Source organism: Equus quagga, chromosome 15 (assembly GCF_021613505.1).
Source record: "Equus quagga isolate Etosha38 chromosome 15, UCLA_HA_Equagga_1.0, whole genome shotgun sequence".
NCBI lineage: Eukaryota > Metazoa > Chordata > Mammalia > Perissodactyla > Equidae > Equus > Equus quagga.
Genome location: NC_060281.1, coordinates 24,903,836 through 24,931,642, shown reverse-complemented (window position 1 = coordinate 24,931,642; position 27,807 = coordinate 24,903,836). Strand labels below are relative to the sequence as shown.

At 39.8% G+C, this 27,807-nt stretch overlaps 1 protein-coding gene across 3 annotated transcripts in view; it reads right to left on the bottom strand.

Moving 5' to 3' along the window:
* Positions 1 to 27,807, bottom strand: part of KIF6 (kinesin family member 6) — a 375,031-nt gene that overhangs the window by 333,927 nt on the left and 13,297 nt on the right. Inside the window, exon 2 of one of the 3 annotated variants that reach the window (XM_046641150.1) lies at positions 14,944 to 14,997. The exons of the other annotated variants lie outside the window; for them this stretch is intronic. Within the exon in view, the coding sequence (XP_046497106.1) occupies positions 14,944 to 14,969 (26 nt within the window). The 5' untranslated portion in view covers positions 14,970 to 14,997. The remainder of the gene's footprint in view (positions 1 to 14,943; positions 14,998 to 27,807) is intronic. 3 annotated transcript variants of the gene reach the window in all.

Below are 27,807 nucleotides of genomic sequence, written 5' to 3'. Positions count from 1 at the left end.
TGAAGCTAATGATAATCCTGGAACAGCAGGCAGAAGCAAAAATTAATTGTCTATTTACAGTAACATGCCCTTAAGTGTGTAGTATAGGATTCCAGCAGACAAAGCTCCACTGAAGATGAGCTCACAATCTAATGCACAAAATCCACATAGACACAATCTGCCAGAAAAGAGTCAGTAAGTGAAACAGCAGGTCCAGACCTACAAGAACATATTAAAGACTATGCAATAAGTGTGTTTAAAATTACTAAATACTTAAAATAAGTAATAAAAATAATAAAACAAGACACTATGTAAAGCAAGAACAGATAAAAAAAAATGACCAGACAGAACTTCTGTAATGAAGATATAATCATTGAAATTTAAAAAACTCAATATAAGGTTTAAACAGATTAGACATAGATGAAGAAAGACTTAGTGAACTGGAAGAGATATCTGAGGAAATTACCCAAAATGCAACAAAGAGCAATACAAACATAGAAAATATTATATTTTTTAAGTCAAAGAAATAGTGCTGAATACACAGGAAAATTTATGTTTAATGTGAATTACAGAAGTAGACACTAAAGAGAACAGAGAAGAGAAACTATTCAAATAAAGGATAGCTGAGAATTTTTCAGAATTGATGACAGATGTGAATCCTCAATTTAGGAAGCACAAGTCCTAAGTAGGATAAATAAAAACAAATCCACATGGAGACAAGTTATTATGAAATCACAGGAAACATACACAAAGTAAAACTCTTTAAAACAACGCAAGAAAGACACTACCTGAAAAAGACCAATTAGACTAAAGCAGACTTCTCAAAAACAAAAGTTAAAAGATGGTGTAATGATATCTTCAAAGTGCTGAGAAAACATGTCAACCAACAACGCCATACTCAGCTGATATGTAAATCAAATGAAATAAATACTGAAAGAGTTAACCATTAATAGACTCTCTTTGAAGGAGCTACCAAAGTATGTACTTAAGGAAGAAGAAAGTGGAAACTAGAAAGAAGTGAAAAAAAGACTACACTGAGCAAAGACACAGAGAAAATATAAAGAAAATCTAAACATTTACTGGTTTTCCATAAAATAATAATGATGACTAATTTGAGTCATATAAAAACAAGGTGGAATTAAAACATTTAACAATAAGATAAAATGAGAGAAATATGACTAAAGTTAATCATATAGATCAGGAGATTAGAAATATTAATTCTAGACTTTATGAAGTCATATATGCTTACAAATTTTTAATGATAACCACTAAAAGAAAAGAAAGATAATATAAAACTTCCAGATAAGAAGTGGAGAAGATAAATAAGGAAAAATTGGTTAGCAAAACAGAAAGGAGGAAAAGAGGAGGAAAAAGAAAAAGGCACAGAAAAAAACAGGATAAATAGAATGTAAATATGCTGGAAACAATTGCAAATATCAGGAATCACTAAATTGACTAAAAAAAGTAAAAGTCATCCACACGTCATTTATAAAGAGACACAACTAAGACATAAGAACATGGAAAGTTTGCAAGTAAAAAGATGAAAAATATGTTTTTATATATCCCACTTTTTGTTGTGATTCTATCAATGTATTTGATAACTGTAAGCTGGCTCAGGCCCTTTGGTGCTGTTGGGTGATGTTCTGTACATGTACTGTGGGCTTCAGCTATGGGCCTAGATAAGTTTTTTTTAATAGACTTTAAGATATAAAGAATTGTTAGAGATAAACTTAGGTACTCCATAGGATAAAAGGAAATATGCTCAGGAAGACGAAGCAATTCTAAACAAATAACACAACCTCCAATACGTAAGACATAAATTGAAAGAGTTACAAGTAGAAATATATACATCTGGAATTTTTTTTTTTTTTTGAGGAAGATTAGCCCTGAGACAACTACTGCCAATCCTCCTCTTTTTGCTGAGGAAGACTGGCCCTGAGCTCACATCCGTGCCTATCTTCCTCTGCTTTATATGTGGGACGCCTACCACAGCATGGCTTGCCAAGCGGTGCCATGTCCCCACCCAGGATCGGAACCAGCAAACCCCGGGCCACCGAGAAGTGGAATGTGTGAACTTAACTGCTGCGCCACTGTGCCGGCCCACATCTGGAAATTTTTACACACCTCCCTTTCTTCTTGTTAGATCAAAAAGAAAAAAAATACCATACAGATATAGCAAACTTAGATCACAAAGCCAACAAGATTGAACTAAAGGATAAAAATGGAAACCTGCATGCAAGTTAATTAGCTATTAAAAGACTTTAAACAATCTGAAAGCAATTCTTGGAATCACGCATCAGGTGGACAGTCTGGTCAGATGACCTCTAAGATCCCAAATTAACTCTGGGATTGTTTAGTCTAGTTTCAATAAATACTTCACTCAAAGATTTAAAATTGAGGCTTTTTCTTTTTCTTTTTTTCAAAACTGGGTGAAGCTCTAGGATGAGTGAAGCTTGAGGTATAAACCTCAACATTCCCACTGTGTTCCACTTTGAGCATGGTGTGGGGTGGGGATCACCAAGCTAAACCCAAAGAAAACTTCATGGGTGTAGTCCAAAGGGAACCGAGTCAAACGAACCAACAATTCTGCACAAATTCCCATGAGCCAAAACCACTGAATTTCACTCAGCAACAAAGACCTAGATTAGACCCTCCTCAGCAACTGGAGCCAAATTCTCCTAAACCTCAGACATGGCAGGGCACTGCTCAATTTGAAAGATGAGCAAAGGGCTGGATTTTAAAAGAATTAACTTAAAACTATTCAGTTTCTATAACATTTTGGAGTCTTCACAATACAACATTTTGGAGTCTTTACAATGGAATAAAATTAGAAGAAATAAATCATACAAGGCCAGTACCCTCTGCCAGGCAGCAGTATTTCCTTCCAGACATTCACTATGGGGGAAAAAAGGAGAATTTGTGTACTGACATTAAACAAACAAATGACAGCAGCATTCTAGGAGGAAAAATAAATAAAAGCACATGTTGAAATAATATAATGGACTAAATTTACAACCAACATCTTTCTGAAGACAGACTTGGCCCAAACATCAGCCAGTATATACAATTACAGTTCTACTGTTATAAAAACAGATAAGGACAAAAGGGAGTCATGATTTAATTGGTTCATATAGTACCTACTCGTGTGGAAAACAGTGCTGTGTGTACCGATGTATGAATTTACATTTGCAGATTTATGATATCTCAGTGTCCCTTTTTAGAGAATCCAATTAATTTGTTTACCTTATATCATTTTTAAGGGAAGCATTAGGGAGGTATTATCTTCACTGATGCTTACCTTACTGCCAGGGGCGGGGTGCCTGGGAAGGGCAATGGTGGGGAGAGGGCAAGGAGGATGGGAGAAAAGTTAACAGAAGAATCATTTGTCCTATGAGCTTCTGGATCTTTCGGCTTTTTCTTAAATTCCTTTAGGTTTTTGTACATGGCACTCCATCTCCCTGGGATGCCATCCAGAATACCCAAGTTTCTGAATTTGAGATTAGTCTCACAATCAGTGCACAGATATCACATGGCAGGGTTTCTTTTCTTACATGAAAGCTATTAACAACAATGGTGTATCTTACAAGTTCTGGCATCTCAAACAAGTTACTTTCAATTTCCCAAGCAACTGTCAGTTCCTTGAGAGCAGACATAGCACCTTAATATTTAATAATAAGTCAGTATTTCTCACTTAATAAGTCAGTATTTCTCTCTGTACCTATCACAGTGCTTTCAGTGAGTATGCACTAACTGGTTTAGATTAGCCTTCAAATAATTTATAGTTTAATAAGATAAATAACTGGGGGGGGGATAGGTAAGACAACACCAACACAAAGCCCCCTGAAGTCCATATAAAACTATAAAAAGGAAATAGGTCAGGTGTTTTTAGTGGACAGATTGTGCTTATTGGTATAGGAAGACAAAAGGGCTTATTGATGAAGACCTCAATCCAAGAACCACAAGAAGGAGCACGCAACTTAAGAGGCTGGGCACAAGCTAATATCTCATCCTATTCTCACAGCTTGACATAGACTAGGAATAACTGGGCATTAAGCAAGCAGCTTTGTTAACAAGGGCAGGATAAGATGTAGTGGATGATATAAGCAATAGACTAAGGTAGCTGCAGAAATAGACACTACCATTCCATAAACACGTATTTAAAACCCTTTTCTCCCAAGCACCATTATATTAGGTAAGATGGGGAGTGGAAGAGGGAGCACACGTAGGTAACACAAAAATGAATACAGACAGACAGATAAGTACAATTATGATATGATAAGGGCCAAGCATCAGGTGTCATGTGTGCAGGGAGAGGGTATAAATACTTCTGTCTGAGAGAGGCAGAAAAAGTTCGTAATAAATGACTTGAAAAAGTAACTCAAGACAATTTTTTATATCTGCCATTTATATGGCTCATAAATGTGAGCCATTAAAACAAAAATTTGATGATCTGATTTAAACACATTTTAATTACAATTACAACGAAAGAAATCTTCATAATATAATAAAGCTGTGTCCACATTTCAGAAGAATATACAACTAAAAAAAAAAAATCCTTCATTGCTCTGTTTACAACAAACTGTCAGCACCAAAGACCTCACAATAGGAACAGTGTTCTGTTTGGTCTTGTTTCGTTTTCTGGCCCTTGTTCATGTATATTCTCATGCATCAAAACAGCACCTGATGATGTGATGTACCTTTTCAGGCTACAAAAAGTGGAGAGAACACTGTTTAGCTCAACTTTCAAAAAATAACTCTAGAGTCTTTTCTCACCAAATAGTATTGACTTTTCATTTTTCTCCTTTCCTCAACTACCCCTTCTTCTTTCAATACTCAAGTCATTCAGCAAGAAACAAACAAACAAAAGACCCAAAGCCAACATTCCACGTAGCCTCTCAGGGAGCCTGAGAAGGGCGGCAGGAGATGCGCTAGATCTCACTCACTTCCCATTTCAGTCACAGATCTTCCCTTGCCAATTCTGCAGAGAAATAGAGAATCAGCTGTTTCATCCCTAGTGTCTGTAGACTGGAAATGCATTTTCTGGCTTTGTGACAAATTCCACTGTAACAAAGCCAACAGCATGCCCCATGGAATTCACTATAATGGGATTTTAACTGTATTGGCATTATGTATACATTCAAGGAAAAGTACGTCGTGGGGAATGATGAATACAACAAGAGCTACAAGTTCAGAAGTGTAGAGTTAGGAAAATTCACTACTTTTTCTTTCAGAGAAAAAAATATGTTCATGGAGGTGAAAAAATGAAGTTCTGTCCATTCACTTATTCCATGGATAGTTATGAATGCTTACTACATACCAGGCACTGATGGAGGTACTGGGAATGCAGCAATGAACAAGACAGAAAAGGACCCTGTTCTCATGGAGCTCACATTCTAGTTGAGGGAAGATGGACAATAAGCGAAAAAAAAAAAAAAAGATCAGAAAATGTAGGTGCTATGAGAGAATGAAAATAGGTTGATGTGCTAGAAAGTAACCAGATACATCACTTTTGACTGGGAAGTCAGAGAAGACCTCTCTGAGGAGGTGACATTTAAGCTGAGATCTGAGTGACAAGGAGGAAGAACACCTAGAGATGAGATGATAGGCCCAAAGGCAAAAATAACCTTGGCTTATCCTAGGAACGGAAAGAAAGCCTCTGTGGCTGGGGCAAGGGGAAGGAAGACGTAGGTCTGAGGGGCCCACAGAGGCCAATCATATAGAGTTTTATAAACAGCGTAAGGGAATCTGGGTTTTATTCAAAGTTCAACAAAGAGCCTTTGTAGTACTGTAAACAGGAGAATGATGAGATTTGATCTACATTTTTAAAAGCTCATTTTGCCTACTGAGTGGTGAATGGACTCTCAGTGGACAGAGAGCAATGGATTGGAGGGTTGCTGAGACACTGATTAGGGTGGAAATAGTGAATATGAAGAAAAATGGATCGATTTGGGAGACATTTTATAGCTTAGTTGATAGGACTTGCTGATGGGAGGTGAAGAAAGGAGCAATAAAAAATGACTGGAGCCATTTACTGAGATGAGGGCAATTGAAGAAAGATAGATTTTCATGAGGATCAAGAGTTCCTTAGAATATGTTGCCTTTTAGATGACTATTAAATATCCAAGTAGAGATATCAAGATCATGATTAGATATAGAAGCCTGAAGTTCTGGAGGGACAGCAGAGCTAGAGATGCAGATTTGAGAGTCAATGACACAAAGATAGTATTTAAAGCCATGGGACTGAATGAGATCACAAAGCCATCAAGAAGAGAAGAGTTGGTCCAAGCTTGGAGCTATCAGTGTCAAGAGCTCATGGAGAAGAGGAGGAAAAGACAAGGAAGGGACTGACAAGTGGGTAAGGGAATAAGATAGTGTGTGTCCATTTGGGTCCTTTGGGAAGGTGACACCAAGATGGGATTAGACATACAAGAGATACACAGTCATGCAGTGCATAGTGATGTTTCAGACAACAACGGACTTCATATATGATAGTGGTCCCATAAGATTAGTACCAATGAGCCTAGTTGTGCAGTAGGCTATACCATCTAGGTTCGTGTAAGCATATTCTACGATGTTTGCACAATGACAAATCACCTAATGACACATTTCTCAGAATGAATCCCCATTGTTAAGCAACACATGACTGTATAAAGGAGGAGGGAGAAGTTGTGACGTATAGGAAAGGGGAGAGGGATGGAGGAATTGGATAGGAAGAGATTCAGATCAGAGATTGGTTCTAAGAAGGACTTGGCCTGGCCAATGGGAACTTCCTGATCCAACATGTCTATTAGAGGCATCTCATATAGTGAAAGAATGTCCCAGTTCTAGTAATCCCATCCTGCTCAGGTATTGGCTGAGAACACTCTGAGGAAGCCTGGACTATGTTTCCACTGTGTTGGATCCAAGGGTATGGTAGCTGAAGGCTGCCAGTCAGCTATCACCCTGCAGCAGATTCTCATGAAGGGAGACATGAGTGGGACACCTCTATAGCCATCACAGTGTGACGTTATAAAAACCAATAGTTGTGGGGGCCGGCCCAGTGGCGCAGTGGTTAAGTTTGCACGTTCTGCTTTGGCAGCCCAGGCTTTGCCAGTTCTGATCCCGGGTGCAGACCTATGCACCACTTATGAAGCCATGCTGTGGCAGGCGTCCTACATATAAAGTAGAGGAAGATGGGCACGGATGTTAGCTCAGGGCCAGTCTCCCTCAGCAAAAAGAGGATTGTCAGGAGATGTTAGCTCAGGGCTAAGCTTCCTCAAAAAAAAAAAGAGAAAAAAAACAGTAGTAAAAGAGTGTTTCAAAGAGGAAGAGGAAATTAGCTCTGTCAAATGCTGCTTAAAGATCAAGGAACAAAGAGGCGTGTGTAGCCATTGTTTTTGACAACACGGAGGTCACTAATGACCTTAACAAGTGCAGTCGTAGGAGGACAGAGAAGACAGAAGCCCAACTGGAGAGGGTCAAGGAATGAACAAAAAGTGAAGAAGTGTAGACAAGAGGACAGATAACTCTTTTCAGATAGTTTTGCTGGGAAAAGGAAGCATAGAATTGGGAAATTGCTGGAAGGAATACGGGTAAATGAAGGGCGTTGTTCTATTTTAAGTTAGGAGATACTAGAATGTACTGATGAGAATGACCCCATAAACTTGAAAAATCAATGATGCTGCAGAAAGAAGAAAATTGCAAGTACAATACTTGAGAAGGTGAGAGAAGAAGGCTCAGGAAACAAAAGGAGGACTGGCCTTCGGCAGGGGCAGAGGAGCTCCGACCACTGTAACAGGAAGGAAGCCACAGAGTTAGGTAGGGATGCAGACTGGTCCATTTGGAGTTGGGAGAACGAGGTTGGACCTGTGTGATTGGGTCTATTTTGTCTGTGAAGAATTAAGCAGCTGAGAGTAAGGGGAAGGGACAGGAATACAGGAAGTTTGAGACAAATTAAATCTGGAAATAGTCATCTCTGAGAGTGAGAAAGGAAACATGCCAGGAAAGTGTATTAGGACTGTAAGGCTATGCTGAGTGCCTATTGAAGGTATTTGGGCATGAGTTTACAGTGACACCAATCAACACGATTAAGGTTTGTATCTAGCAATATTCAGTGACCCAAGTGTAGGCTTGGAGTAGGTGGAGGATTAGGTTTAACAAGAGAAGAGGTTTTGCTAAGTATATGGCATGGAAAGAGGTGGAGGGATTAACGGTGTTTCTTGGCCATGGATCCAACCCTACGTGGGGCATAGCAGTTGTAAACAGATAAAACTAACGGTAGTCACAGTGGTTGAAGGGTTATAGCTCCTTGAACTTTTTAAACCTCTAGAAAAACTCCTACTCCTATTCTCCTTCTCTGTTTGGGCAATCTCTGTGCTCACTCTTCCTCTGTTGCTAATTAAATTCACAGATATCAAGTTTATAAAGAATACAATGCAAAAACGTGCAGGATAAGTTTATTTTTGTTATAACTGATTTTAATGACTATTTTTTGAAATTTTGTTCTTTTACAATGAGGGTTGGATTTTAGAACACCACCGAACTTAAATTATCCCTTATTTGGATGGCAGATGAAAGAGTCTTTTCATGAAAATCAACAAAATAGCTCAACATGACATCTTCTTAAAATCTCCGCCAGGACAATAGAATAGATCATATTTGGAGGGTGGTTAGCTTAACAGCTCTGTCTAGATCTCAAATGTATATAAAATGGAAATTTTTTTAAACAAAAGATACCACCGTATTGATCACTTTTTTTGGCAATTTGCCTTAAAAATAGGTGCAACCAGAACTGCCCCATTTATTTGAGCAAATCTTTGAAAATGCACTTAAAATATACCCTCTTCATGCAAAAACATTTGACCCAAAAGATGCTATTTACACCACTCACATGGTGAATCTGAAACTTTTTAATAAGCAGCTTTCTCTTACAGTCTTAAAGCTACAGTTTATTTAAAATAAATCTTATATACAACACCAAGGTAAGTAGTTTGAGAAAATATAAATGATTGTTTGTGCTCACAGATTTGAATTTCTGGTCAAATTCCCTAGTTTGGCAGTTTAAGCCCACAGTAATATCAAATGGGGTTCCAGGCAACAAGAAGAGGGAACTGCCAAGAAACTCTGGCCTTCGCCCATGATCCAACCGCCCACGTTAGAAAAAATGAGTAGGAAGCAAGTCTGTCAAGAACAGGACCTTCAATACAGAATAACCACCCAAAACCCAAACTATAAACAGCCTCTCATTCAAACGTGCTATTTTTAACAACAAGAACACCTGAACCATAAATGTATGTTTTTCTTCTTTGAGCTCCTAAAAATCAACTGCATTTTTAAAGTCTGTGTATACCTGAGACCAGTATAATTACAGGCTATCTTTCTATGAAGTTTTAACGATCCAAGGATCCCAAAGGGACTGTAACAGGGCTGTTTCTTGATTTCAGTATTTTAGCCTGAAGAAATGAAGCTACACTTTGGGAAGCTGCTGTGTTGGAAAAAATTTTAACTGCCAAATAAGTCATCCAGAAGCAGCACACTATAGCAACCAAGGGTGCCGAGAGTCCAGAATCAACATACTGCAGCTGCATTCAATAGCAGCACCACAACACAAGGCCAAGAGGACGGAAAATGTGACAGGTTACACCACAGAGGGATACGGAGGACAATGAACAATGAATAATGAGTGGTGAATGCGGGGGGCAGGGCAGAAGAAGACATGGCCCCCAGCACAGAGCAGACAACAAAATGATGACTATGTCAGTTCCGGGAATGAAGTGACAGGACCAAAATCATGTAAAAACTAGGTCATTGTGAGAAAAGAACACTAACTCCTAATGTCAGGCTCTTAAGAAAAGAAAGAAGCTAAATTTGAGCCTTTGATGAGTTCATATTTTGAAGAGAATATTTAGTTGTTGGCAAAGAAGTTTTTTCTAGTAGGGATGAGGATAATAAGTAAAATTTGAACTTCTAATTCCTTAACATCAAAGAATACCATTCTTTCAATCTTTGCTGGCTAGCAAAAAAAGAAAAAGGAAAAATCACTATCTTTTGAAGTATTCAGTTGAAAGCGCTAGGTGAGGAGAGAGCACTGGTGATAATTCGGTTGATCAAAACTTATCTGTCATCAACATGATTAATGTTAATATATTTTACTATTGTGAATAGTCCCAAAACAATGATGTAATCACCATGTCACTCATATTACCATACCTGGGTATAACATGGTGATTAAGATCACGTGGCCTAGGGGCTGGTCCGGTGGCACAGCAGTTAAGTTTGTACGTTCCGCTTCTCCGTGGCCTGGGGTTCGCCAGTTCACCATGGCACCGCTTGGCAAAACCCATGCTGTGGTAGGCATCCCACATATGAAGTAGAGGAAGATGGACATGGATCTTAGCTCAGGGCCAGTCTTCCTCAGCAAAAAGAGGAGGATTGGCAGTAGTTAGCAGGGCTCATCTTCCTCAAAAAAAAAAAAAAAGATCATGTGGCCTAGAGCCAGGCTGGAATCCTGGCTGTAACACATTTTAGCCCTGCAATCTCTGCAGGTCACTTAGTGTTTCTGTGGTCCACTTTCTTTCCCTCTAGAATGAGGACACTATTTGTACTTACTTCACAGTATAGTTGAAGGGATTAAATTAGTTACCCCATGTAAGGCACTGTATCAATAAGGATCTCAATAGGAAATAAACGGATACTCCATTCATTGAGGGCCTTTTCACAAAGATGTGGGACTTATAGGGGTGCCACAAGGAATAGTGCTGAAACCTGGGGCTGTTAGTAGTGGACCTGATATCACTCCTAGGCCTTAAGGTACAAGGGGAAAAAACGGTTACTGGAATCTATAAGGAGAGAGAGTTATAGAGAGTAGGCTGCCTTGAGAAGTAGCTAATCTGCGGTCTGAAGAAAACAGTGAACGCAAGGTGACCTTGCAGGGAGAAAGCCAGAGAAAAAATGTTTGACCTCACTGGCCCTTCCACACTGATGTCCTGCTGAGGCTTTCCATTGGCTGAAACCACTCAGAAGCCAGAAGCTTCTGGCAGGAAGCAGGTTGAGCAGCCCAACCACCAGGCCAGAGACCAGGTGGGAGAGAGAAAACAGGAGCTCTGGAGGAGCAAATGAAGAGATCCAGCTCAAGCACTTTGACGTACTGAAGCCACCTGATGATTTCAAGTCTCTTAATTTCTACCAACACACATGAACTGTAATTAATTATGTCATACCAATCAGTACCAAACGTGAGGATGAACTCAGCTAGACTGCAGTTCAAGATTAATATAACCCTATATTCATTTTGACTGATACAGACCAGGGACTAGGAACTCGTTATTTATTCAATTTATTATGACCCAAGAGAAAAGAATGAGAGAAGAAGTACCACAGGACCTAGCTGTAGCCTGTCTCAGATTGCCCCACAAGAAGCTGCCGTAGTATTTTGTAACCAAGCCAAACCCATAAAGAGAAGTGTGGTAAGGGACATGTCTGAGGCATAGTCTCCAGAGCCTTGAGCTCCCACAGTGGAACAAATGCAGAGCCACAGGCGAGAAGCGGAGAACTGTATTCTGTCTGGCTTTTTATTTATTGTGAATAAAGACCATCGAGTTCTGAGATATAGTCACTGTAGCATAATGCTTGAAAATAGCAACCTGAAACCTACTTTCTTATCACTTGGAAACATACTGGAAAAGGTATGAAAATTTTCAAATTATGAAAAAGTCGATTTTTAAGTGCAAAACGTAAGAATTAAGCATCAGGTCATGAAACGCTGGTGTCACACAGTTTAACAATAGCACACATTTCCACACACATTTGGTCACAAAGCCAAATACAATGCCAGGTGTCATTTTAAATTTTGTTAATAAATCGCAATTTTTATTATCTAATTAATGCAAAGTACAAGAAAGTGTGTGTCATTTGGTAAATGGGGAAAAGTCAAAACATTTCTTTGTATTTATATAATTAGAATATTATAAAATTTTTATTAAGACTAAAATTTATTATGCAACATCTACTAATATAGTGATATAAACTAAGATAATACCTCCTTTTAATCTATATGTCCAATGGTTACACAGTTTAAAACATCTCTAAGGGGCTTTTCAATATTATATTACAGTGAAAGAGCAAGTGAATCTAAAAGGGGGATAAACACTGCTATAAAGGAATGATGTAATTCAGACCAGAGACGTAGGTAGGGGCCAATTCTGTAGTCTTGCATGTGAGGCCTCGAATGAGGAACTGAAACTTCATTCTGTAGATAACAGTAGGTCACTGAAGGTTTTCAGCTGGGAAGGAATAAAGCTGGTGTAACAGTTTAGAATTATGCACTGGGACTGCAAAATGACCTGGAATAGGCAGGGCCTAGAGCAGGAGGCCAGCTGGAGAAGCAGGTGGGCGGGGACCACTTGTGGGCAAGGCCCTGAACTGAGGACGGCGTGGAGAATGGACCGACAGCAGCAGACAAGAAAGAGAGACAGTAAAGGAGAGGGAAAGAGAAGGAGGGAGGGAGGGAAAAACGGACTGTGCAGGAAGAATGGTCCGGACTTGTTATTGACTAAATGCAGAGGACGAGGGTGAAAGTTTCAAGCATAAACAATGCCATGCCACCAACAGGAGAGAGACCAGAGGCGGCAGTGGGTGACTGCATTAAGCTGATAGACAGGAAAGGGAGGAAAGAACACCATCCAGACAGAAACGACCACAGGCAGAGGAAGACGGAGGGACAGAGGAAGCCCCTCTGTGTGGTTCAATCCACTATGACTGCAAAGTTCAATCCAGAGATGTGAACTTCAACCAAGAAAATATACAGACAATACCACAGTGACAAGGACTAGACGTAGGGTTGCCAGATAATATACAGGATGCCCAGTTAAATTTGAATTTCAGATAAACAACCAATCATTTTTTAGGATAAGTATGACCCATGCAACATTTGGGACACATTTATTCTAAAAATTGATCATTGTTTATCTGAAATTCAAATTTAACTGAGTGTCTTGTATTTTCTGTTGCTAAATCTGGCAACCCTAACTGGAAGTGATAGGAAACGAACTTCTGAAAGAGGCAGATGGAACTGAAGACAAAGGCCTCAGTGGTAAATTTAGTAAAGAGAAACCCAAACTTTAAAGAAAATGTCTTCTATGCTCAATTTTTTTCTAAACCACCTAATTTCCCCAAAGTAGCCATTGTCATTCTTTTCATAACATGAAAGCCATATGGAGACACGAGGCACTTTGGTTTGGTTTAAGGCCACTGGAATAGATCATTCAGAATCGTGCTTAAGAAGAATTTTACTGTGGAAGTTTCAAACTTGCTTTTTCGTCCACACTTCTAATCTTAGAGAGATTGAAAATATCAGGTAAATTGCCAAACAACTTTTTCAATATACTAAAATTGTGATATATGACTCATGACAGTGAGGCCTTAAACACATCTGAACATGTTTACAATTCAAATAAAATATGTTACGTGTTTTTATATGGCTAACAAAGTAGAATGATGGTTATATCACTGAGATATTTCCGAACCGCTGTTCATTACTCATTTTGTCAAGTAATCTCTAAGGGGAAATATTTTTACCATACCTACACTTTAATAAATTTACTCGAGGCTACTTAATATACAACCCTAATGTACTCTAATTGCGCTTAAAGGATTTGCAATATGTGAGGTGAAACAGAAGAGTTATACTCAATTTTTTGTGTGTGAGAGAAGAATGTACTTCACATACATAAGCCTCACTTTTAAAAATCACACAACAACGTCCCAGCTAGTTAGGACAGAGATGAAGCAGCCTCTGAACATCAAAAGGCTAAATACCATAAACAACTCTCATCTGTCAATTCACTTAGGGAAGAATGGCAGCAGTAATGGAATGGCACATGAGAAAGCAGAGGTCACGCATATGAGTGCAGAGCCATGCTGCTCGGCTCAGCGCACACATATGCCCTGGGAAAGTCAGCACACACTAGGACTCAGAAGATCCACCAGGAGCCACTTGGTCGCATGTCTGAGGTCTTAGGCAAGAGAAGGAAAGGAGCTCCAAGGATACTAAACTAGCACAAATCCAGAGATAATAAGACTTTCCTTTCCTAACTCGGATCCTAAGGTGACCCAATGCTTGCTGTATGTCTTAGGAGATAAAGCATGAGGCAGAGACTCCTGCTTGGCTCCCAGTGGTCACTCTCCCCTTTCTTCCTTAGTAATCAAACCCCAGATTTTAGCCGGGGACTTGGCCAGCTAACTAAAGGAATTACATTTCCCTGCCTCATTTACTGCTTGGTGTGGCCACGTGACTAAGGTAAGGCTAACGAGATCTAAGTGGAAATGTTGTGTAGTACCGCCAATAATTCGCTTTACAAAGGAGCAGCTGCAACCTTCTCTTACTCTCTCCTTCCTGCTGTCCACAAGGTACATCTTTGGGCTGGAGTTCAAGCTGCCATCTGTACCACAAGGTGATGTGATAAGGATGGTGGAACAACAAGAGAGAAGGAGCCTGGGTCCCTGGTGGTCAGAGAGCTGCCAATATAGCCTTGGACTGCCTACATCCAGGTTTCTTTTATGTGAGATAATAAGTGCTCATATCTTTAAGCCACTATTAAGTTTTTCTGTTACAGATGAATCACACCTCATTGTTGGAACTAGAATGTATGTACACGTCTGTAAAATATCTCAAAGTGTTTATAGGCTAACACACGTAGAAACCAAATACATTTTAGTTCTTCTTCATCTAATATGATACAACTACAATCAACCCAAATTATACAGACATCTATAAACTTCCCATTATTAGATGAGCTAATTGTTAGATACCATAAAAGGACAGAGCGAAAATGTGAACAAGCTCTGCTCTGGTTCTTCATTTTCTATAGTTGCCCTTGAAAGTCCTCAAGCCTTAAATATCTCATATGTATCTTCGAATGGATTTGGCTTTGTTTATTTTGCCTGTTTATTCCAGGCAGAGGTTTATCGGCCAGCTTGTTTTCTTACCCCTCTGCTTCTGGCATCACCAACATCCTGTCCTTTGGCAGAACCTCTCCCCATCTGCAAGTGGTAGAGGCAGGGCTATCAGTCAGGTTGGGGAGATCTAGATAAAGAGAGTACCCCATCCTCTAGTGATAGTGACCTCTCTGGGGATGGGCATGTGACTCCAGAATCCTCACGTGGTCATTCTACTGGAGCCAGTAGGAAAGATAAATGTCCTGTTTTGAGGGTCATGGCTCTGCGAGCCTGTAAACTTAGAGTTGCCAGCTACATGGAGGAAACTACATGGAGTGAAGCCAACACATTCCTAGACTTCCTAGCAATGTAAGCCAATAAATTCCTTTGATTTGATTTGATGTAAGTTTCTATCCCTTGTCATTGAGAAAGTTCTGGAGAGTAACATTAGACTGGTCATTTTTCCATGGTTCAACGACACATGGAGGATAAAATAGATTGGGAAACTACAAAATCAACAACTTTTTAGTATCTGTCTTAGGATCTACTTAGCATGTAAAATTTTGATTCATATTCCTCATAATATTAGTCATATAAGATTATTAATATCACATAGAAATTGGGAAATCTTTGGAGTCATGCCTTCATCTAATATAGATAAGAAACGATTGCCATGATTTTCATCCTTATAATTATATGTAAAGAAGCTAACTAAGTTTTCACGTCAGGTCAACATTTAGAAAATAGTTTTGGTATGCTGCTTAAAGGTTCATTATTTTGGTGGCTTCCTTGGAAATCCAAATTGTATCGTCCTGACACACATAATTTACCTATGTACTATGTCTTTTGTACATTATCTGTCTCTTCTGCAAGAATGGCAGCTTCACAAGGACAGGGATCTTTTTCTGTTCCATTCACTGATGACTCTTAAGCGCCTATAACAGTGCCAGCCCATAGTAGAGACCCAGTGGATATTTGTGGAATGAATGAAGTCTGAAGCTATTAGATAAATATGCAGTTCCTATGCAAGCCAGAATTATTCACATCACTGCAATGCGTTTTTCTTTGTTGTGCAATAGGCAAATTAGATTCTTCATTCCTCAAATTGTTTACAGCTAATGCTTTTGTATTTCCATCTATTTTAATTAATGAAAATTCCCATGATAGAGCCATACCCTCAATGCATGCTAATTAAATCGTGTTGTTCTTATAACTGTAGCCATAAAAGGCTTTCTGAACACTAAAAACTTTGTTATAAAAGCTTAAACAGTTGAAATAAAAAGAAAACCCCAGTGGCTGAATTCTTTAGTTGCTTGTTAAGAATATTTATCTCCTGTGAGGCCCTGTTTTGCCTCAGTCTAAATGTGAATAGAAGTACAGTGTGTTTTTACTTAGAAGTGTGTATTTTCACTCTTAATTTAGGTGCATAGCAATTGTGTTAAGAATTATTCTTATTCATAGATAAAATATTCTTCATCCATAGCTCTGTAGAAATTCAAATGTATATTTACTAACTGTGGTCACTCTCAAGCACTAGGATCTTGGGAAATCAATATTCCTTTTACTTCTGATTTCATTTGGGTTAATTTATCATAAGAACATGAAATTTTCTTCTCATTGAGACAAAATCAACATTATTGTTACAACTAGGAAGTATCCTTTTTTTTTAAATAACAAACTTGTGCTGCATGGCACTTTAGAAAATGGAGTTACTTCTTTAACAGGAGAAAGTGTTACTGGAAGTTACTGAAATTGTTATTGAAACATGTCTGTATGTTTCTGGTAGAGGTACATACAGATATATGTATGTCCTAAAACATAAATGTGGGAGTTGTAATATGTTGGAGTTATAATTTTATATAACACAAAAAACAATAATACTTTATTAATAGGATATCTTGTTTGATCATACAATTTTTCCTGGCTTGCTTGCCTACATATTCATCTATTAGATCACCACATTTATATTTTTAGCAACTTCATTTTCATTTGATATAACTGAAAGCTCTTAGCAAACGCAAGATCACAAACGATTCTTTTTCAAATTTTTTTTTCTTATGATGAGAACTTTTAGCATCTACTCTCTTGGCCACTTTCAAATATACAACACAGTATTATTAACTATGGTCACCATGGTGGGCAGAGGTGGTCAAAATGTACAAACTTCCAGTTATAAAATAAGTCAATCATAGGGATGTACTGTACAAATAATTTTTGATAATTTTTAATCTTGAGAAAGATCTTTTTGCTGATGCCACTGTTACTGGAGCTGTTAGTATTTTATAGGCTATGACAACATTGAGATAAATTTCTTATAAATTATTTCAAAATACAAATTTTAGTATATCTAAACTGATGAATCATAGAAAAGAATTTCTCTAAAAAAATTTAACTCCTCATACAAATCAGCTTCATGAAAGCTTGAATTTAATTTTAAATGCAAATATATGTAATTCATTTTAATGTCTCCTCTGACATCTCCTGTAACTTGCAGAGGCTGAACGAGTAAGTGAAAGTAACTTTACAATTTGTACATAATTCAAAGCACCTGTTTATGTATTCTACCACTGTATCTATGACTACAAAGAAAACTTAATTTCTAAATTGTCTTCTTCATTAATGGTTCATCTGAAGCTTTATATGTAAATAGTGTCCTTTTCCGTTGAATGTGATGATCTTTAAATTTAATTTCTATTTCTAAGCCTGGAGATATTTGCTTTACAATGTCACAGCAGTTTTCGAAACTGAAAATTCTAATCTCTTTGAAGAATTCTAACAACTTTCTGATGTGCTTTATTGCAATGTCCTTATGTCCACTTTTATTCTGTAATAACTTGCTGATAAAGCTTGCTGCCTGAACACCAGCAGTTTCTGTCCAGGTGCTGAGGCCAGAGAGTTAATATCAGCCGCTGCCGGGATCTACTCTGGGGACCCACAGGACAGCCAGCCTCCCACGGCTGTCCTGGGGCTGCTCTCTTGGGAAGCCCCTACCCTCTTGCGTGGCCATGCTGCCCTTCTGCTGATGCTGCCATGGTCGCTACCACCTAACTGGGTCCAGGTCCCAGAGTGCCTGCCCCTCAGGGTCCCATGGCGCCCTGGACTGTTCCCAGATGTGCAGTGCACAGCTGACCAAACCCTATGGCATGAGCGCTGCCTGCCATGCCCGAGCCCACATGTGTGCAAGCTGCTGCTGGACCACAACCACGTGCGCACGCAGCTGCTCCAGGGACCTCCTCTCTCCGGGAATATGCTCCTTTGTCCCATTGGACTTCACTTACGAAATGCAAGTTCAAAGAGAAAATTATGAAGAAGCTCAAGACAGCAACAACAGAAGATCAAATCACGCATGGGGCCGTTTTCAGCGCAGGGTCCCAAGCAACTGCACAGCCCAGGCCCATGAAGCTGGAGATGCTTCTAGGCCATCACAAAGAGCTGGGCTTTTTCTCTGAATGAAGTAGGGAGCCATTGAAGGGTTTTGAGCAGAGAAGTGACACAGTATGTGTCACCTGCAGTCACTAGTGAAGAATATAGATTTTTGCATTTCACATTAGAGAAGTAAACTTAATAAATTCCTCTGAGTCAAGCATTAAACTTGATTTTCACAACTACTGTTTTGCTTTTGGACATTCAAAATCCTCAAAAGTAATTTTTTACAAAACATCATGTTGTACAACCTAAATACATACACTTTTTATTTTGTCAGTCATACCTCAACAAAATTGGGGGAAAAAGTAATGTCTATATCTTTATTCAGGCATAAATTAAGCATAAACAAAGTACATCCAGTCTACATATAGAATGCGATGCTGATTTAATTAGATGGATCGGCTGCAAGAATAAAACAGAGGGAAGGAGGGTAACTCTAAGACTATAAGTGCACGTGGAAACAGGGATTTCCACCAAGCCTCTAGATCTCTGAGGACCTTCTCCTTTGGTACCTCTGTGTAGGTCAGAGACTCTGCTGATTCCTAACTGTCCTCCCTTGTAGCCCCCAGTGACCTCTCCAGTTCTCACTCTCCACCTGACGGGCTTTCAGCTGCTGCTCTTGCTGCCAGCACTCTACCGTGTACAGAACTTTCCAGTTCACACTGCCAAGAGTGACACTCCAATGGCCCCAGCTTATTTCTATTTGGGCAACACTTTTAGCCCCAGGTCCACCTCCTAAGACATGCGCAGCCTTTGCATGGCTGTCCTTGACTTAGAGTCCTTCTTCTGACCCCATCGGCCCTGGCTGCTGCGGACAATGTCACAGGGTTACAACAGACCTCCCTAGGGTCACTCTCACCCCCACTGGAAACTCTGGGTGGGACAGTATTCCCTTATTAGAATCTGTTGAGGATGACGGGCATGGATATGACATAACTGAACCCTTGTTCAAAATGTCTTCTGACATACAGCTTAATATCTTTCACTTCAGTGTATTGTGCCTGAAATTCCATCAGTCTTGGCCTAATTTTGGTAGAAAAAAGATCTTTCTTCATAACAAAAAGTCCTCTAAGAAAGTTAAGACTTACTTGCAATGCCTGATATATAGCTAGCACTCAATAAATGTTAGCTGAATGAGTGATGAATAAAGTTCAGTTTATCTAATCTAGCTGTTTTCTTCTGAGAATAGCTACACTGAATGAAGGCATTTTATGGACGAAAGGAAGAAATGTCATTTGGAGCACAGGAAAACTGGACAGAGTATGGGTAAAGGGTGTGGTACTTAAAGGACCATACAGAGATCATGGACATCTGGAGCACAAGGAGGAAAAATCCAGGAGGTGGGAAGTAAAAGAGAAGTTGCCTCTGACCTCTCAGCCACCCCCCACCCCAAAGACCGACCAAGACAAAACAAACATCTCAACTTTGACTATTTATAATGGTTGGGAGCAAAGAGTTAATACTGTCAAATAATGCTGAAAGGTCAAATAGGATGAGGACTGAAAGATGTCCACTGATTTGTTGACACGGATTTCACGGTGAATTTAGCAAGGGTGATTTCAGTGAAATGAATGAAATGCATAAACGTAGCTGTGTGATACAGCAATGTAAGGATCCAAGGACTATGAAAGGAAGATCTACCCTAGTCTTAGCTCCACAGCCGAACTACTGTGTGACCCTGCAGAAGTCGATTCAATGCTTACTACCCTGGTTTTCTCATCTAAAATGGGGATAATAATACCTATGTACTCATTGGGTTACTGTAAAAATTGAGACAGTACATGTGAAAGTGCTATAAGATTGGCCAAGCTCAACAGAAAAGGAGATATACTGTCACTGTTATCAAATAATAAGTAAATTTATTCATGTTATTTAGCAAGAAGTACAGCAAAAATTCGACCAAAAACACATGGCCAAGCATAAAAAGAAAGGCAAAATTCACCGAGAATGACAGAAATTCTGCTAAAAGAGCTCTGTTCCAAGTAAAGCAATTTTCAAATGAGGAAGACATCTAGATTGACAAGTGACAACGCACTAGATAAATTTACTGCTATATTTTCCCCAACAACTTAAACAACATATTTTAAGTATAGTTATGCTTTTTGCCACAGTCAATTATAAATTCAAATAACTATAGTAAAAATATCACCAGTTTTAATCAATCATAACACATTTGTGTAGGAAGGACTTCCCAGAAGGCTTTGCATTCCATTTGCTTTCTTTGTGTATCATTCTTTCGGAAGATATTAAAGTGAATAATGGTAACTAGAAATATCTTTGGATTATCTGTGAATGCATCCTCAAGTCCTGAAATAAAGATCTATGATAAAATTGCAAACTTGTGCCTCAGGAGAAACCAAATCTAAAAACAGTCAAGGAAAAAAATCCATAAAGAAAAACATTCATAATTTGGTAAAATCCTGAATGGGAATGAAAAATCTTTTTCTGTAAAAATGTTCGTGGGGAGACAAAAAACAGATGATCGCTAATACTTATTGAGCATCTACTAGGTACTGGGGCATGTGTTTTTCATGTATAGTTCATCTGATCACCATGACAAATGAATTATATTATGGTATCAATTTCCCTATTACAGATAAAAAACTGAGTTATAGAGACATTAGGTAACTTGCTCAAAGCCACACAGCTATTAACTATTAAAGTTGGGAGCTGAAGCATGCTTGTATTCCAAAATCCACAGTCTTAATCAATATGTTACATGGTCTCCCACAATTATTTCCTTAGAGAAAATGTTTCAATTCCTAAAAGATAATCGTAATCAGTTAAGTACCTAAGTTAGTCCAAATAGTTTCTGATTTCTCTGCTACTCTTTAACTGTCCTATAAATATTAATGACAGAGTATTAAACCAAGAGGGGTATCCTTCTGAGCCTGGGGACCCATGCCCCTACTTCATGCCTGGGAAGCCTGCCCAGGCTTTAGGATAAGGTGCTAGAATTTACTTTAGAAATAAGTGGGATGTAAATTACAAACAAACACCAATTTCAGAATTGTAAACTTGTTTAGAGCAGACCTCAGATCTCTGGGAAAGATATCACTAAAGACAAACACCGTGAGTGCCCTCTGTCCCCGGCCCCACGCCCCTCCCAGGGTGGCTTAAGCTTTAAGCCTAGGTCAGTGAATCTCAAACTTCAGTGTGCATCAGTCTCACTTGGAGGGCTTGTTAAAACAAAGATCGCTCTGATTCAGTGGGGCTGGGTGAGGCCTGTGAATACGCATTTCTACAAAGACCCCAAGTGTTGTCGATGCTGCTGGTCCAGGGACCACACTTTGGGAATCACTAGACCAGACGAAAGAGCAGCTACCTATAGTGTTATTTTAGATTCACTGAAAAGGCCTCTGTCCAAAAAATACTTCAGCAAGGAACCAAGAGTAAAATCCCTTTTATAAGCAACAATGCCCATCCTGATGCATTCAGCAACAAAGGGAAGGCTATGGCTCCTCAAGGATAATCCTCTTCCCACTAATTCTCTCACTCAGCAAATGTTCACTGAGTGTCCAGTATACACCTGACAGTGTTCCAGGACCTGGGGATGCAGCAGGGAACAGAAGGAGTCCTCACCTCCACGAGGCTGACATCCGAGTGGGTGGAGGCAGACCATACACAAATATAACAAGTACACGCTCATACTGTATGTTAGGTGTGATACAGACTATAAAGAAAAACAGAGCACTAGAAGAGGGGAGTGTGGGGGGAGCACTGTTATGTTACACAGCATGGTCACAGAAGGTCTCACTAGGACGTCTGGACAGACACATGATAAGCCAGGAGCAAACCTGGGAGACGAGAGCTCTAGGCAGAGGGAACAGCAAGTGCAGAAGCTCTGAGTTGGCAACATACTTGGTGTGTTTGAGGAAGAGCAACATAAAAACAATGTTTTTCATTATTTATGAATAAGGGGAGTTTCCTATTATCCTCAAGGATTAATGGGCAAAATGATACTGAGTATGTGAATTTCAGAATATTGGGAAGAAATGAGGAAAGCTCTTGCCTGTACTCAGCATGCAGATAATTTCTCCTATCCATTCTGCTATCACAATGTTTTAAGAACCCAACCTCACATAAAATGGAAATACAACCAACAGTGGTTTTCTTTTTCTTTTGGATTTTGTTCTAATCTGTTTGTCTGTCAGGGTAATTGCTAAGGAGAGAAGCCCAGAAGTTTTCAGGCTACAAGTGGGAGGAACATGGGTATATTGCACCAAAAGTGAGCGGTGTTCCCACCCCGTCTACACAAGCTCCCTGTTCCCATTCATGCTGAGGGCTTCTTCCTGCAGGGGCCTGTGGCTCTCTGCCCACATGCTCACCCTGCCTAAGGTGCTTATTTAATTCACAGACAGGTGAGGCTGCAAGTACCAAGGTGTTAACACCCCAGAAGCAGCCCCCAAGCAGTGACGGACAGGAGTGGTTACATACAAATGAGCCTCTTTGCCCCTGGGTGGGACAACTCTGAGGCGAGTTCCTTGCAGTTCCCCAGAGAATACCTGTGGGATTGAGTCCCAGTTGCCTCCAGTGATAACCTGCTCTTTAATGGACCTAATAGTAGCTTCCTTTCCCTCCCTTTCTCAATTCCTTACTCCCCTACTGGTGCTTCCTGGGATCGCCTCCCAAGTAAACTGCTTTCACTCGAATCCTAAACTCAGGATCTGTTTGTGGGGGGCACAAGCTTAAGACAAGTATCTTCTAGCTAAGGAGTCACATACTGTGAGAGCACCTCTAACCCACTGGTCAATCCCTTCTACTGTCTTCAAGCAATGCTTTTTACCTTACTACCGATTCAGTGATTTTCATCACACGTATACGCTCTGTCGGAGCTCAAAGTCCCCTCAATTAAATCGCTTCATACGATTCTCAGGCCATTTTTATGGAGGTATTTTTATCAAATGAATTACAAATAGCTTTAACTTGTAGTTATTACAAAAATGATGATATCATGCAATTTCTTGATCAGCCATTCTTAAGAAGAGACATCCAGATTTAGACTCATTTGTTTACTTACTACAATAAAATCCACATTTTAAACGTGCATCCTGAGTACAATCTATGCTCATTAGATGGGCTCCTGATGCTTCTCCAAGTTCCCTAGCTGTAAGTTGGACGGCAACATTATCTCTTCCTTGTTAAGATCTTGATGGAGCACCTCAAAGTCATTATCTTGTATAATTTCATGGTTTTAAGATGATAATGTGTTCCTGTTTTTAACCACAAAATCATGTATTCAGTTGAAAACATACTTAAAAAAGTTTAAATTTAAGAATAACAGTAATATCACAAAAGCCAGAGATGTAACGTTATCAGGAACTTCACTGTAGCAGGAAGCAGAGCCACGCACAGATGCACGTTTAAACAACGCATCTGAAGTGAAATTGTAGCCGGAAGTTGAACAGATCTGGGGGAGCCAATGGGGTTTTGTATAAATCAATGGTGACCAGTGTTTTCTGCTTGAAAGTCAATTTTGAGAAAAATAGAGTGTTTACCAGCAGGCGTGTTTGGAGAATGTCAAATGGAATTAGCCTTATTGAGTCCCATGGAGGAGAAGTTCTAGTCTAATAATTTAGATTACTGTATTTAATGTATAGAACATCACAGAACAAATGACATTAAAATTTTCATATCTGGGAATATTAATGCTTTCTTTGGAAATAATTATAAATTTAAAGGAAGTTGCAAAGAGAGTACAGAGTGGTTCTGTGTACTCTGACCCAGTTTCCCTCAATGGTTGCATCTTGCATAACTATAGCATATTATCAAAATCAGGACACCGACATTGGTACAATATGTGTGTGTTGTTCTATGCCATTTTGTCACGTGTAGATCTGAGTAGACATCACTAGAGTCAAGATACAGAACTATTCCATCACCACACAGAGCTACTGACGCCGACTGTTACCAGTTTGAATGAGGTGTAGAGACCTTCCTTACCTTTAAGCTCCTCTCCCCTCCCCTCTTCATAATATCATCATCATCAGACAATGCTTTATTTTTTGCTTCATCAGACATAACTTTTTCTACTCAACAGAAAGAAAGCTCATTAATGCATATTTTTACTCTTTCTGTTGTTCTTTCTTCCTTTCTAGTATTTCAAGATTCATTCCTTTTTTCATTTCCCTTTTTTCAGGAACTTCCTTTATCCCTCCTTTTAGGGTAGGCATGCTGGCAACTCTTCTCCTTGTTTTCCTTTGTCTGAAAACGTCTTTATTTCCTCTTTATTCCTGAAGGATAATTACGTTACACAGACTGTTCTTTTCTTTCAGTGCTGGAGAACATTCTGCTTCTTTCTTCTAGACTCTATGATTTCTGATGAGAAAGCAACTAATTCAATTTTTTTTATCCCTATAGGTATCATTTCTCCCTCATTACTTTCAGGGTTTTTTTTCCTTTAGTTTTCTGAAATTTGACTATGATTTGTCTTGGGTTTGACTTCTTTGAGTTTACCTTGTTTGGGGTTTGCTCAGCTTCTTGAAGCTCTAGGTTTATGCCTTTTGCCAAATTTGGAGAATTTTCAGCTATGATTTCTTTGAATATTTTTCAACCCTACTTTCTTTCTCCTCTCTCCTGGGACTCTGACGACATGAATGTCAGACCTTTGGCCATAGTTCTCACAGTTCCCTGAGGGTCTGTTTGCTTGGGTTTTTTTTTTTTTCAGTCTGTTTTCTTTCTGTCATCCATATTGAATAACTTCTGTTGTTACATCTTCAAATTCATTGATTCTTTCCTCAGATCTCTCCATGCTGCTGTTGAACCCATCCACCAACTTTATTTCAGTTACTGTACTTTTCAGTTCTAAAATTCCCATTTGGTTCTTTTTTATAGCTTCTATTTTTTTGCCAAGACTTTATCTTTCATTTGTTTCAAGCATGTTCATAATTGCTTGTTGAAGCATTTTTATGATGGCTGTTTTAAAATCTTTGTCCGACCATTCCAGGACCTGTGTTACCTACACACTGCCATCTGTCAATTGTTTCTTCTCATGCAAGTTGACATTTTCTTGGTTCTTGATATTTCACACTTGATGCATGATTTTCAATTGTAGCCCAGCTAGTTGTAGGTATTATGTTATGAGATTCTAGGTCATACTTTTACCTTCTGTTTTAGCAGGCCTCCTATGACACCATGCTAGTGGGGAAAGGGAGCGGCCACCTCACCACTGCCAGGTGGGGGTGAAGGTCCAGGTTCCCGACCCTGCCTCTCTTGACACCTGTAGAGGGGCCTCATTCCTATGGATGGAGGGGAGATTTCAGGCTCCCTTTAGGCCTCAGCTGACACCTCCCTGGAGAGGAGAGGGAGGGGCGCCTTGCTGCTGTTCACTGACACCACAGCAGGGTAGGGGAGGCCTTGTGACTGCTGGATGGTGGTGAACTCCAGGATCTCCACGTGACTTCCACTGAGAACTTGGTGGTGGGGAAGAGGGAGCTGGTCCCTCCAAGTAGGGATGAAAGTCCTCCCACTCCTCTGATCCCACCTGGCAGTGGGGGATGGGGGTGCCCTGTTACAGCCAGGCCTTTGCTGTCAGGGTGGGGCTGGGGCCGTGGGCTTTTCCATGGTGGCTGGGAGAAACAGGGCAACTAGGATCTAACAGTTTCTGCTCACTAGGCTGCCCCTTTCCTGGTCCTCTGGCTCTAGAGAGCAGTCTTTTTTTGGTGATTTTGTCTGAGCCTATTGGTGTTTCTGGGTTGCCAGTTTCTCCAGCATCCAGTCTGGGATACACGAGGCAAAAAAACCCAGGGAACTCACCACCGCGTCATCCTCAGGTCCTGGGGTCTCCTGGCCATTCTACCTTCTTTTCTCCACCTTTCAGAGTATTCTTATGTTTCTTTTATATATAATGTCCAGAGTTTTTAACTGTATTTACTAAAAGGAATAGAGAGAAGTGTGTCTACTTCATCTTGGTCTGGAGCCAGAAGTCACTGGGCATATTTTAAAAGTGGCAAAAAGAATAAAGATTTCTAATTTTTCAACTCTTAGATTGAACAGGGCATTGAAGGTCACAAAGCACATTCATAGGCACTGCTTCTTTTCATCCTCCAAAAAACCTTGTGAACTTGGTATTATTAGTATCTCCCTTTCTCGGAGGGGATAACTGATTCAGAAGTGACAGGTGTTGTTACCCAGAGTCACACAGTGAGTCAGTCACAGGCCTGGGGCTGGGATCAGATTATTCCACTTGATGTCAAATTTTTTGAGCCAGATCAGGTAGAAGCATGAGTACACGGAGGTGAATAACTGACTGGTAAGATGTGATTATATTTTTTGTGATACTCTTTTTTGGCCCTTCTTCTCCCGCATTCTGGTCTCCTCATCTTGAAGGTCCAGGATCTCTTCTCCATTTGTGCAGCAGGTCTTGGTAGGCTATGCAACTCACAGCATCATCAGCAAAGCCTGTTTCCTAGAACCACAGGTGACAGCCCTGCTGGGCCTTGGCCCTGGCCCCTCCCATGAGAAACCCCCTCTACCAAGCCCTGGGCTCCCACCCAGCCAGAGCACAGGAGTACCAGCATTCTAACACATCCCTCTCCAAGTCTGAGGTGGTAGCCCTGGGAGCTTTCCTTTTCCCTTCGTATTCGTCTTAGCACACAGTGAAAGGCTGCACTTGATGTTGTTCATCATCGGTGAAATCAGAGGCTTTTAGCAGCGGTTCACAAGGTGACTCCCAGCCTTTCAAAAACCAACCTGGTGGCCTTGCTGCAACGCAGATGCCTCTGCTGTCCAGTGCCAGCTATGGGGTCCTCTATCTTTGGCACAACCAGTCCTCCTGGCAGTAGGCACCCTATTCATTTTAGTCAAACCACGTTCCTCTAAAACACTAAATTTCCAAATTTTTCCAAAATCCCTCAATGCACACAAAATAAATTTCCTACATCCCAAGATTTTAGGTAAAACATAAGATTGGCTGGAAAACTAGGATTCTGCAGATTTACAAGTGCATGAGATAGGACCTCAGGTAAGTCTAGGCTTCAGTTTTCTCCCTAAATCTTTAAGGATCATGTGCCATGTTTAACTTGTGGCTTCACGTATCCCCTGAGAGACCGCCACATCCTCCCAGGATCGACGCATTCCTGCTTAAGAAGGAGGACACTGTGTAAGATATCAAACAAAACCACGGACTCTTTTATACAATGCGATACCATGCACAATGCACATCTGTGGACCGACTAAATTTTACCTTTATACAAAATTAGTCCAAAATCAATGAGCAAAATTAGTATGATAAAAGGTATTATTAAACCACATAGGATATATTTCAGAAACATCCAAGTTCAGAAGAGGCAGAAGGATGAAGCACTTCCTAGTGGAGATGTTCTAAATGATAAATAACCACAAAGATCCTTTTACGTAATTTCCAATAATGCAAATTTAAGGCTTTACAAATTCTCGCCACTAGTCATGCAGCTCTGCAGTCATATCACAGATTGGAATTAAGTAGGAAAAGATGAGTCTAAATTAGTAAGATTCCTGAATTACAGAATT